At 45.0% G+C, this 12,730-nt stretch overlaps 1 protein-coding gene across 2 annotated transcripts in view; it reads left to right on the top strand.

Annotated features, from left to right (window-relative positions):
- The window catches only part of fars2 (phenylalanyl-tRNA synthetase 2, mitochondrial), a 135,981-nt gene extending 124,711 nt beyond the window's left edge, over nucleotides 1-11,270 (top strand). For both annotated transcript variants that reach the window (XM_085469116.1, XM_085469115.1), the window contains one exon: nucleotides 10,292-11,270. In XM_085469116.1, coding sequence (XP_085325242.1) covers nucleotides 10,292-10,430 — 139 coding nt within the window. In that variant the 3' untranslated portion in view covers nucleotides 10,431-11,270. The remainder of the gene's footprint in view (nucleotides 1-10,291) is intronic.
- The last annotated feature ends 1,460 nt before the right edge of the window (nucleotides 11,271-12,730 follow it).

Genomic DNA, 12,730 nt, shown 5'->3' with positions numbered 1-12,730 from the left:
TTTCAACATGAAGGAGCAGAGAGTACTGCAGAGCTTCCTGTTCTCCAACCAGTTTAAAAACCTCCAGTTTCTTGGAGATAGTTACAAACATTCACAGCTGCAAAATGAGTAAAAACCAAAGGGTGAAGCTCCACGGGTATCATCCAACAATGCTGCCGTTTTCTTCTGCTTATTTAAGGGGTCATGATAGCAGAAGGTATGAGCAGGTATTTACAACCTTCCCCTTTTCTAGTCGTTTCCAGTCAAACTGTTTGTAGCAAATAACTTTGTTTAGTCAAAGGAGCTTGCAAAGAAAAGCATCTGGACTTCTTTAAGTTGCTTGAAGACGTTTCACCTCTCATCTGAGAAGCTTCTTCAGTTCTAAGGTCAAATGGTGGGGAGTCCCACCATCTTATCTTTAAGATGCAGATGGACTGCTGAGTCTTGTCCTGTGGAGGTGGCTCTTCTATGATAAAGGTCACTCTTTCGAGGATGCCAATGTTCACATTTTGGACAGAGAGGACAGATGGTTTGAAAGAGGAGTGAAAGAAGCCATCTATGTCCACTGTGAGCGACCATCTTTGAACAGAGGCGGGGTTTACGACACCAACTCTCTGCCATCTATAATCCAGTTTTGAGATCCCTTCCCAGACGCCTTAACGCCCACTCACATCCTGGGCCATCTGACCTCAGGAATTCGCATGATAAGGTGGGGCCAGGTTTCACAATGAGCTCACCCGAAACTCTGGCTGATTGGGACCCACGCCCGCTTTCACACCTTGGCTCATGTGATTAGAGGATCATCAGGGGGTCCTTTTGTCCCTCTGTGGGGGGAAACTCCCACTAGGTTTATATCTGGGACTCTCCACCATTTGACCTTAGAACTGAAGAAGCTTCTTGGATGAGAGGTGAAACGTCTTCAAGCAACTTAAAGAAGTCCAGACGCTTTTCTTTCCAAGCTCCTTAGACTACGATGACCTGGATGACTGAGAACCTTCACAGACACCTTTGTTTAGTGATATTCAGATCTACACTTCACATGTTTGTAGCTTACTGGCTGCTAATAACGTCTTAGACCTAGGGTTAACTAGAAACTACTTTCATCTTTCACTCGTAATTTTTCTAGCACAATAATTTTTATAATATCAGATTTTAATATTTAAAATCACGATCCTAAAAAGCCTTTGATCTTTGATTCGAGGCATTACGTGACTGTTGGTGGATCACCGGGCAGGAGGAAACATCTGGATGTGGCACCGTGGCGTCTTTGTTTGATGCAGGTTTTGGTTCAGTTTCTCCTTTAATGTGCTTCATTTCTTGACCGTGTTTGGTGATGACGCTCTCTTACTATCAAGGGAGCAGTGACGGTATTTGGAGATGTGTGCTGGTCGTGTGGAAAGAAATAAATCCAAACAAAATCAAACAAATCCAGCAGGCGGAAATGCAAAACGACTGCCTGCTTCTGAAGCCGGCCTTTGAGTGTGCAGAGTGGAAGCTCAGCTCTGCTTCAGTTGTTTATTTGGCCTTTTTTTCTGAGGAGAAGAGGCACGACGGCCTGGAGAGAGCTGCCTCTGATCTATTAATACATATGCATAAATTAGTCAGAGCCGCTCTGTAGCAGTTAGCCGGCTGTGCAGGAGCTCTGGCTCTAGTCCGGAAAATCCACCAGGATTCTGTCCGCAATCTGGTGCTGACGAAGGGAGGTGGCGGCAACTCGACGCCATGCTCGCACCATCTCTGCCAGTCCTCCAGGACGGAGGTCAGAGGTCACAGTTGGGGTTTGAGGGCAGGCAGTCCTCGTACAGCTGGAAGATGTTTTCTGGCTCACGTCTGTTTTTCCTTTGTTGAACATGAACATTTTTCAGAGCTGGTTTAAAAGCTGAAGTTTATTTTTCAACTGAATCAAGAAACGAACACAGATTCACTCGTGCTCGACTCGGTGTCACTTTACTGATCTGCAGCAACTCTAATCAGGAGCCTCAAATGGACGTTCGAGGAACTGCAATGTTTGGGGCTTCATTAAAGGTTGCTGCTTGGTCAGTACTGCAAATTACTCCTCACTGCTAGTGGTTAAATACCCGAGTCTGTTTGTTAGTAGGATGGATGAAGTCTCCTGGATCATAAACATAAAGAAGTCCTCGTTCTGTCCTCTGGTTTCAGTCAGCTGATCATTGAAGGAAACCACTCAGGCACTAATAAGGAGGACCGTGTTGACAGTGTTTGAAACATCCACCCGGCTCTAATACAGCATGCAGTGATGACAACACAAGATATTTAGTGTCTGTTGGATGTGTATGTGACTGGTTTGGATGGAAAGGCTGGGCTTGGACATGGATCTGGATCCAGGAGTTTGTGGAAAGACTCTTTACTTTCTTTGTCTTATGTTCAAACTGGGAAACGTGGAAACTGGCACGAACCAGCCCATATCCAGACATCCTTCTGGATCCGTGACAAAGGTTGACGGAGGTTTGCAGTCTGCTTTTGTTGAACCACTCCCGATAAAAGTGCTGGTAAATCTGACAGTGTGACCTTTGTTTTACTAATAAATAAGTTTTGGCTGAACTTGTGATAATTCTTGAAGGGGCTTGACTGACTTTGTGCACTCCCCTGTTTGTTGTGTTGACAGCACGCTGATTGTCCTCACGCTGGGCCAAAGGCCATAAACCACGAAGGCTTTTCATTAAATCTGCACATCCGGAGTAATGTCCCTTTAAATATGCAGCTTTGTCTTTTATGACGTCTGAGATGTGAACTACTTGGCAGCTTGACACTGAAGACTGTTGTGAGTATTTTCTGCAGCGCATGCAGATGGCAGCTGAGCCGATTACTATTCATATCAACATTTATTTAGACTTTCTCATAATTATTGTGTCGTTAGCGGCGTTACGTTTCATTCTCGGCGTGTTTGTGTTTACGACGGCGGTTCAAAGCTCCCCTTCCTTCCTGCCCTCCGGTTTTCCTCCCGTCCTCCGTCTGACTGTCCGTCCTAATTAGGAAGGATCTAAATGGTGAGATTAACGAGAGCGGAGAGCCTCCGGTTCACACTCGCACACATCACAGCCACTTAATAGAATACTAATTGATTTCGGCTCTGTGCTGGCCCAGCGGAGGGGATGGACGGGTGGAGGAGGAGAGCGGGATGGGAGGTCTTTGAAGGAAGAATCAGGAGGACAAGCGTTTAATCCACTCGCTCAAACCAGGAAACGACTGAAAGAAAGCAGAGGTGTTCACAGGTGTGATGAAGGCCTGTGAGGGCTGCTCTCAATGAGCGTTTAAAATCCAGGTTTAATTTTGTTTGGCTTAATCAGACAAACGAGGCGAATCCAGAGCAAACAGCAGCCCGACGCTCCCCACACTGTTTCATTAAACTCTGTTCGCTTCTCTCTGGCCTCGCTGCTTCTCCTTCTTTCTCGAAAATCGCAGATTTCTCTTTCAAAGTCTCTGATTTCCTTCAGCTTTGGTTTCAGGTGCTGATCTTCCCCAAACTGTCACAGAAGCCCCGAGAATCAGTATTTATTCGTTATAAATGCCTCATTTCAGCTCCAGACTAATCACCTACATCAGGGGTGTCAAACTCAAATACACAGTGGGCCAAAATTCAAAACTGGAACAAAGTCGCGGGCTAACGTTAATATTTATTGAAAAAAAAATCTTCCTCCAGATATAAGAATGAATCTTTTCTTATGGACTCAAACACGTTTTGCTGAAAAACTGAATATGGAACAAGCAAAGCTTAATACTAAACAATATATATCTTAGCTGTATAATACCAGTAGGCCAGCTCTGATAGTAATTTGGTATGGCTTCACGGGCCAAATGTAATTAGGCTGCGGGCCAAATTTGGCCCGCGGGCCAGAGTTTGACACCTATGACCTACATGTTTACTAGAAACTCTGAAGATACTTGAAAGCCATTTTTAACAGTGAGAGAGCAGAGGGTGTCTTTGCTTTCTTTCAGTAACGTATCACGAGGTCACCTTTAAAAGGAAATAAGGAGTTTATCCCATCATGGTGAATCTGTTAGGTTTAAAGAGCAGGTCGATATTCAGACCTAATTCCTTTCCTCGGTAACAGCCCGTCTCATGTTGTGTAGGGTGGAAATAAAATCACTGACTCGTGTTCAGAGGAACTTTTTAATGGATGATGCTCGTCCAATCAGGCTGAAAATCGCCAAAAACTGCAGTACCCATTATGTCCACCAGAGGTCTGTGCCAAAACTGAGTCAAAAAGTCCAACTTTACAGCAGGAATGAAGGTTATTCCACCTGATCTCCTTCTCCATGGCAACTGGACAGGTGTGAGTTTTATCTGACCTACCTGTTTAGATTTTTTTCCTCATGATCTGCATCCTGTTTTCTACGTCTGAATGTCATGTACGGCTTAAAATAAAACAGCTGCATGCCAGGAGGCATCGTGGTGGCTGTTTGGCATCTTCTACATGAAGTCACGTCGGCTCTACATCAGAGTCCCCAGGAGGAGGTTGGGGTGGATGGTGGGCATCGAGGTAGCCATCGTAGCCCAAGGGTGGGGAACTCCAGCCCTCGAGGCCTGGAGCTACGACCCTGTCGTAGCCTAACGTAGCGTAGTGCTAAAGTGAATTAGCCACCTGTGTGTAGGTTGTCAGTCGTGCAGCTCTGGAAATGAAGGTAACTGGACTTTTTTGTGATTTATGATTCAACACCTTTTGCCTTCAGTCTACGTAATGTGCTCATAGGTGCAGTGGTGGAACCTTGATGAGCCTAAACCTCTGACACATTTAAACCCCCACCTGAGACTCCATGCCTACGCCCTCAGTTGGTGTCAGACTTGTAGTTGTGCCTGATGTCTGAGGAGGAACCAAACCAGCCTGGTTCAGTCTTTTTGCTCCAGAAGATGTAAATTGTAAAATCGTGACCGTGCTGCTTCATACAGCAGCAGAACCTTCACTGAGCACGTGCAGGAGGTGGTGGGTGTTACGAGGTTCAGATCAGGAAGATCTGAGCAATTCAAACAAGCCGCCCTCGAAGTATGGGGCAGTTCAATACCATCACAGCCACTTTCACTGGTACAGTATTTATGTCCCAAAACAAGATACTCTCTGTTAGATGGCTGAACACACAGGGACCCGAAACAGGAAGTAAACACACTTTGAGCTCTTCTGTTTTTGGTCACCTGACCTCCACCCACCCCGGCCTCCTCCCGCTCTGATTCGTCCACATTGCCTGTGAACATGATCCAGCGGGCGACGATAGCATCAGCGGGAGGAGTTGGTGATGTATGAAGATGACTTCTCAGAGCCGGCGTTGCAAAGGGTGGCACATTAAGCCCCACATTTGAACGCGACAACAAATTAAGTGTCAGCGCGAGAGGTTTTAGCGATCGCTCTCGCAGCGCTCAAGAATCTGTGTAATTAGCAGACGGTCTGAGGCTCGAATATCCATCAGACACAATGATGTTACATAAACGCTGCAGCCGTCTTCCTGCAGGGCATCTGTTCTCAGGTCTGCTTGTATTTACACACATTCACTTTATTTAAAGAAGAGACGAACAAAGTGGGATCTGTTTGAGGAGGGCGGATAAACCTCGGAGGGTTTGTTTCTCTTCACAGTAGAAACAAAAAAGTGTTGAAGATACAAACGCAGATCTGCATCAAACCGAGGGATGAGCAGGATTAAAGAGAGGGGGGAGTGTGGGAGGAAGGGGAGAGCCGTCCCTCCTTTCTCCCTTCTTTCCTTAATTCCTCTCTTCATCACCCCTCCTCCCTCCTTGGAGGTTTTTACAGTGTCAGATCTCCTGGTTTTCCCGTGTCTCTGTGAAGGCAGCACGGTGCTTTCAAGGGCGTTGGCAGCGGCTTCGGTTTCCTCTCATCTCCACCCCCCTCCATCTATTGATCCCTCTCTCTCTGTTTATCTCCATCTCGCTCGCCCTCCCCACTGCTTCCCTTCGTTTTTCTCTCCATCTGAATGAAACCCAGCTCTCCTCTTTCAAGCGTGTCCATCATCATCCACTCTCTCTCTCTGTTTCTCACTCACTTCCGGTGTCTCTCGCCCTCCCCCCAGTGAAACATTACACTCCTCTTTGAAGTTCAGTCCCTCTCCTCCATCTCTCTTTCCCTCCATCCCACCATCTGCTGAAGCCTGACATCAAATCGATCATGTTTTTGTCTTTTTTTTAATGTTTGGGCTGTGACGCCGTCGGCCATGTTTGCTGTCCTCCTCTGACCTCGCCCAGGCTTCCCAGTTTCCTTCTTCTCATTACTGCTGGCATGAATAAACAATTCCAACGCAGGTTCAAGACGGCACACCGATGATGCTTGTTACTGTTGGATTTCATTCTTCGGTGCTCGCACCTCCATTTGTGGAATATAAACGTGTTTTTCTACGAAGCGTCCTCTTTTTAAAGAAAGCTAAAGGTCTCCACTGTCAAATGCTGCAATTCAATGACTTCACTTTTACAGACTTTTGAATGAAATCACTCATTTCTGTTCAAAGAGAAAGTAAACAAGCCTGAGACTACGACCAGATTTCAGGGGTCATTACTGAAAATCTGCTTTATTATCACGTGAACCTGGAAAATAATTAGAAAGTTTGAGGATTTAAAAACATTTAAAGTACAAGTAGAGACTTACAAATCATTTCTTGAATGAAAGTTTCTAACGGGACATGAAGGAAAACCAAAAACCTCCAAGTTTGAAAAATGACTCCTCAAAGCCAGGATAGAAGAAGCTGCAGTTCCTCTAATGTCCACTAGGGGCTCCAGCAGTGAGTCCACAGACTCCCGTGTTAAAACTTTACAGCAGAAATAAACTGTTTACAGCCTGATACAAAAACTGTTTTGGTCTCTGTGGATAATTTCTCCCCATCATAACATTTGTACGGTCGTAAAGTATTTAATATCTCATTAATTTAAAGTTTACTAAGCCTTAAGTTTAGGGGGCGTGGCCACTAACCTGCCCAGGCGACTGTAGCTGCTAGCGTCTGTCTGATTTCCTGCCTCTGGTGTTTTGTTTGTTTCCTGTTTTAATTTGAAAGTCCGTTTTCTTGTCTTCTGTTTTGCTTCCTCCTCTGTGAGCGTTTGCCCCGCCCTGATTTCGCTGAATCAGCGACCTTCACTTTCCTGGCTCTCTGTTCCCACACTCAGTGAGAACATGATCAGTATTTCTCCCTCTGGATCTGAAGCTCCCTTCCTCCTTTTAAGGCCACAGTCCCCTTGATAGAGCTTGTTTTCTGATTGGCTGCCCCTCGTAAATGAAAGGTTTACACAGCAGGTGGGCGGGGCCACTGCGATAGCTTCAGACAGCAGGGATGTCGTCTCTCTGTGAGTAGAGAGAGTGTTTCGAGCAGCGCGCAGAGCTTTTGGCTCAGTGCGATTGCTTTCACATAAACTGACCTCATTATTTGTGTAATGTGTGCATCCAGCATTGCAACTGCATGTGCATGCGACAGGAAATATGGTAGGTCCCCTTTAACGAGCCTGCCTCGCTGTCTCCACTCCTCGTTATCGCTTAGATTTCTCTGACCTTATTTATTTAGAGCGTACTTCTCCAAACACGAGGAGGGTTTAAGTCTGTCGACACAAACCAGAGTCTGTTTGTTTAAAGTTACAGAGGACACGTTAACAAAGAGCGCATCCAGCCGTGTGAGGCGTGTAGTTGCGTAACATGTGTTCGTGAACACGCCTACATGATTAAATCTGACAGTAAGAAAACTCACTAGCATAGAGAGAAGACGAGCGTTTCAAAAGGTAACGTGGTGAAAGCGTGGTGGTGTGAACGAGTGCGTTCATGTGAAAGAAAGGCAAACACAGAGTGGGAGGAGCTTCACCTCCAGCAATTAAAATGCTATGAACAGCTCGATGCTCCAATTAAAACACAACAGATCAGCTCAGATTTTCTTTTTCCATCCTCCACATCACACGTGTGTGTGTGTGTGTGTGTGTGTCTGTAAATGTGACGGAGGAGGACTTCACGCAGGGCGTCCTGTGGGCTCCAGGATAGCTTCTCTTTTTCTTCTCGCTCACACTGATTGGTTCAGCCACAGTCCTGCGAGTCCAACAGGTAACTCTACATCTTCACACCATGTGTATGTTTCGGGGCTGTGATTTTAAAGGCTTGTTTTTAGAGCAGGATTCAGATTTTCACTGGCTGAAGTACTTTGTGGGCAGCTCAGTGTGATTATAATTCATAGCTGTGACTGACAGCTGCTCCCAGTGAAGAGTTTTGGAAGAGTCGCCGTTTGTTCCTTCAAACTGGATCTATAGGTGCTCACAGCAAACGTGACCAAAGTTTAAAATTACGAGGTCAAGTGAACCACATGCAGTCTGGCTGCAGACTGATCTGATAAACACTCTGTTTCATGCAGTTTTCTCCACTCTTGGATCTGTATGATGTCATAGAGAGCAGAGACCTTTAAATGGCAATATCAAATGCAGAAGCCCCACCCACTTGGATTCAAACGTTCAGTTTATGGCAGCCAGTTGGTGTAAAGGGGGTTTAAAAGGAGGATGAGCTAAGTGACTGAACAAAGGCCCGGTGGAAAGTAAAGAAGGATTATTTTGAGCTGTGAGTCATGCAAAGCTACTGTAGTGAGGTCCATGGTGCTGAAAATGATTAGAATGGGTCCAATGACGTCCCCTTGTGTGACTAAATGAACAGAACTCCATCATCTGCAAAGAGCTGCACGTCAGTGTTTTGCCTCTGAGGTGTTTCCCTGCTCTGTGGCGGGGGTGCTGAGTGGGTCCAGGTGCTGAGTGGGTCCAGGTGCTGAGTGGGTCTAGCGTAGCAGGAGTTCTCGCAGATATCTAAACTCTGCTCTCCACGGAGCTGCTGCTGTCTCTTGCCGTGTCTTCATGTAACATTTGCAGCACATGAAATCCTGACGCTGACACGTTTAGTCCCAAACAGAGTTCATCTTTGTTAAGTTGCATTGCAACTCCCACTGGTGTTTGTTTTAAGGACAGCAGCGCCTGAGCCTCACGAGTCCGTGTGAACCTTCAGCCCTGACTGTAAACCGTCTCTGCAGGACTCACGTTTTCTATATTCTGTCATAAATCTGTGTTTTTGTGTCTGTTTCCACACGTGTGACAGCAAACTACACGCATATCTATCACACTGCTGTGTGTGTGTGTGTGTGTGTGTGTGTGTGTGTGTGTGTGTGTGTCCAGGTGTCACTGTATCGATCGCCCTCCCTCTCTCTCCACTCTGTGACTGGATAATGGAGACATCAATTATTCAGCAGCGACACAGTCTATCACATGAAATACCATTCAGTGTGTGTGTGTGTGTGTCTGTGTGTGTGTGTGTGTACACAAATATAATGTGTAATTGTGTCTCTTCTCTCTGACATTTCCTCCAAACGTATCGATGATCAATTATTCACGAGCCGCAGAGCGAGAGCGGGCGAGCGACACAGAGCTTGAATGGAGAGAGAGAGTGTTGGGTTTAGTGATTTAATGTCATGTGACTCACAGCTGTCTGTGGCCTTGTTCACACCTGCCGTGGGTCTCTGGGGTTCACGGTGAATCACAGCGCTGTTTCGCTGCGGATGATAAAATGATGATGTCATAAAGATGACCAACATTTAAATGTAATCAGAGTAGTGGGAGGCGGAGCAGCAGAGGAGGAGGTGATTGTAAAGATGGATGAAGCTGGCATGAGAACACAGCACTGCTGGTTTGTCTTCTGATGTAACTTCCTGTTTCCTGCATGTTTTTCTTCCTGTTTTCTTAACCAATCAAATTCTCCCTACAAACACAGTCAGACTGTTGCTCCTCGGCATCGATTGACATCCAATAAGATCCAACAAGTTTGGACTGCTGGCTTCATGGTGTCGGTTTTACTGTCAGGTCTGAATAAAACATGATGCTCAGTTTTATGGCTTCATTACAGTCAAACAGTAAAACGGGTGATTTGGGGGTGACTAACGAGCCGCCGCCGTCTGCCATGAAGCTCGATTAGAGGCTCCGCACTTTCGGTCGAAGCCTCCATCCTTTGGATACAGTCTGTGTTTAGCCGTGCAGATTAACGGCACAGAAACACCGTCGGTCTGCTCGCTCGTGCACAGATAACTGCAGCACAGTTAATAATAACAGCGATTGCTCAGATTGATCCGTTTGATTGGAGCGACCCGGAAATCCACTGTTAAAGCAGGAAAGTGGGAAAGGTGGGAAAACATCCCAGAAATCCACACAGCTCACAGGAAACATGACGAAAGAGTCGGAAACTCGCTGTCGAGCACGGTGTTGAACATACTCACATACACTCTGTTACCTGAAACCTCACTGTATGTGTGTGTGTGTGTGTGTATGTGTGTGTGTGTGTGTGTGTGCCTCTTTCAGGACCGGGAGGCGGAGTCATTGTTACCGCATCATCTACCGCCACATGGAGCGAACTCTGACCCAGCAGGAGGTCCGACGTGTCCACCAGCAAATCGAACAAGCTGCCGAGAGCGAGCTGGGCGTGCAGGGCCGATTCTGACACACACACACACACACACACACACACACACACACACACACACACACAGACACATAAATGTATTTCTATACCTCAGAGCTGTTAAGCAGCTTCGTCACATCCCCGTAGCTGTGAGATTTCACTGTGAGGGGAAACACATTGACTTCAATAAAGACGTCACTGTCTTTGATGCTGCACGCACACACACACACACACACACACACACACACAGCAGTAGCTTTGCGGCTCCTCTCGAGGCTGAAACATTCACTCGTGTCACTTTTAATTTCCCACACACCTCCTCGGCCGTTTGGACCTCGGCAGCTGCTCGGACTACAGAGCACATCAGAGCGTCTTTATCATCCCTGCCTCGGATAATAAATCCATCAGACTGAACCGAGCGCCGTCTGCACATCCTTCGGATGTTTTCCGGTTTGTTCCGTCGTTATTAACGTCGCGGTGCTCGCCGGGCGGACACAGAAAGACCTCGCCGCGTTGAGACGTGACGGCCTCTGCAGCACATGAGAATGAGTCACTTTCAGTGATTTGTGTTTCCATCATTATTGTGACAATGATATTCTGAGAGGAACCAGCAAATTCAGCTTTTGGCTTCTTATTTTTAAATGTGCAAGAACATGATGTGCAGATACAGAAATAAATCAGCAGCAGACGGATGCAGGGGAAACTCTGCACCTGCAAAAGTTTCAGCAACTTCAGGAAGGCGTCAGCAGCGTGGAGGTGGGCCTGGTCTGGTTTAAGTGAGCTGGACCTCACAGGGCTGGTGTTTGACGTAGACCTCACAGGGGTTCAGGTGTGGGCCGCCGTCTGTGTTTAGATAAAAACATTAAAAGTTTTTGGTCACGTTGTTGTTCGAGTGTGTTTTTATTTCACATCTGCAGAGCCGAGAGATCAGAAATAATAATTATATTTAACATTAAAAATATGTTGATTAAAAACATAAAAACTGTCTGTTAATCAACTTGTTGATTTACTATAAGTAAATCCAAATACAGGAAGTCATGACCACTTAGCCCCTCCCACTTCCTCCCATCCAAACTGAGTATTTCTCTCTTTGGATTCCTGCTCGTGTGTTTTTTTTTTTTTTAACTTTTTATTTTATTTATTTGAACAACTCACCTGTCCATTACGTATACAGTTTCTTCAGAATAACAGAATACAAAGAGAGTCACAAACTCAAGACAGTGAAATTAGAAAGAAAAAGAAACAAACAAATATATATGTATAAAAATATAGATACATATAGAATAATAATTAGAAAAATAAGATAAAAACAAAAGAAAAAAAAGGAAACATGCCTGTGGTGTCAAACATTTCCATCGTTCATTTCACTTTTTTTTCTTCTTGTATGCTCATCTTCATTCAGTTCAGTCTTTTTTCCCCTTCCGTTGTACGTCAACCATTTTCCCCAGTCCTTCAAAAAGCGTTCTTCCTTTACTTTCAGTTTATATGTAAGGTTCTCCATCTCCATAATGTCCTCCACAATTGCTACCCACTGCTGCTTTCCTGGTGTTTCTGTCTTAAGCCAGTTTTTGGTGATGGCCTTCTTTGCTGCCAAAAGGAGAATCTTAGCCAGGTAACGATCCTTTACATCTACAGTACCTTCCAAGTACCCTAGATACAAAACAAGGCAGGTTCTAGGAATAATATAACCTAATATATCACAGAGAGCGGAGTGAATTTTAACCCAGAAAGTGTGAATTTTTCTGCATTTCCAGAAAATGTGTGTATGGTCTGGTTCATCCCATCCACACAGCCTCCAACATTGTTGTTGTGTATTGGTTTGTTTATTTTTAATCTGAGGTGTAATAAAATAGCGAATTTGATTTTTCCAGATGAATTCTCTCCACCTCAATGAGTGAGTTGTATTCTTATGTTCTTTCCATGTTTCATACCACACCCCCTCAGTGATTTCTTCACTCAGCTCTCTTTGCCATTTTACTTTAACATATACAGCTGAGTCCTGTCTTGATTCCATCAAACATTTGTAGACACTGTTTTTGGAATAACACTTTTATATGCCAGTATATTTATTTTTATAATAGGATGGATTTTGTCTTCCTCTATTTTTATGTTTTTATTAAAGTAATCTCTCACCTGTAAGTATCTGAAAAAATCCTTGTTTTTTTAAGTTGTATTCCCGTTTTAATTCTTCAAAACTTTTAATTTCTCCTTTTTTGATTAATAAACAAAATGCTGTGATTCCCTTTTCATTCCAATTTTTAAAACCAAGATCCAATTTTCCTGGTCTAAATTCTTCATCGAAGGCTATCCATTTTAGCAAACCAAGCTCTTTGCCAATT

The sequence above is a fragment of the Copadichromis virginalis genome, linkage group LG9 (assembly GCF_057382275.1).
Source record: "Copadichromis virginalis isolate Kocher_CV1m ecotype Utaka linkage group LG9, C_Virginalis_male_GT1.1, whole genome shotgun sequence".
Lineage (NCBI taxonomy): Eukaryota > Metazoa > Chordata > Actinopteri > Cichliformes > Cichlidae > Copadichromis > Copadichromis virginalis.
Note: the sequence above shows the minus strand (reverse complement) of the source record. Positions and strands in the feature narration are given on the sequence as shown.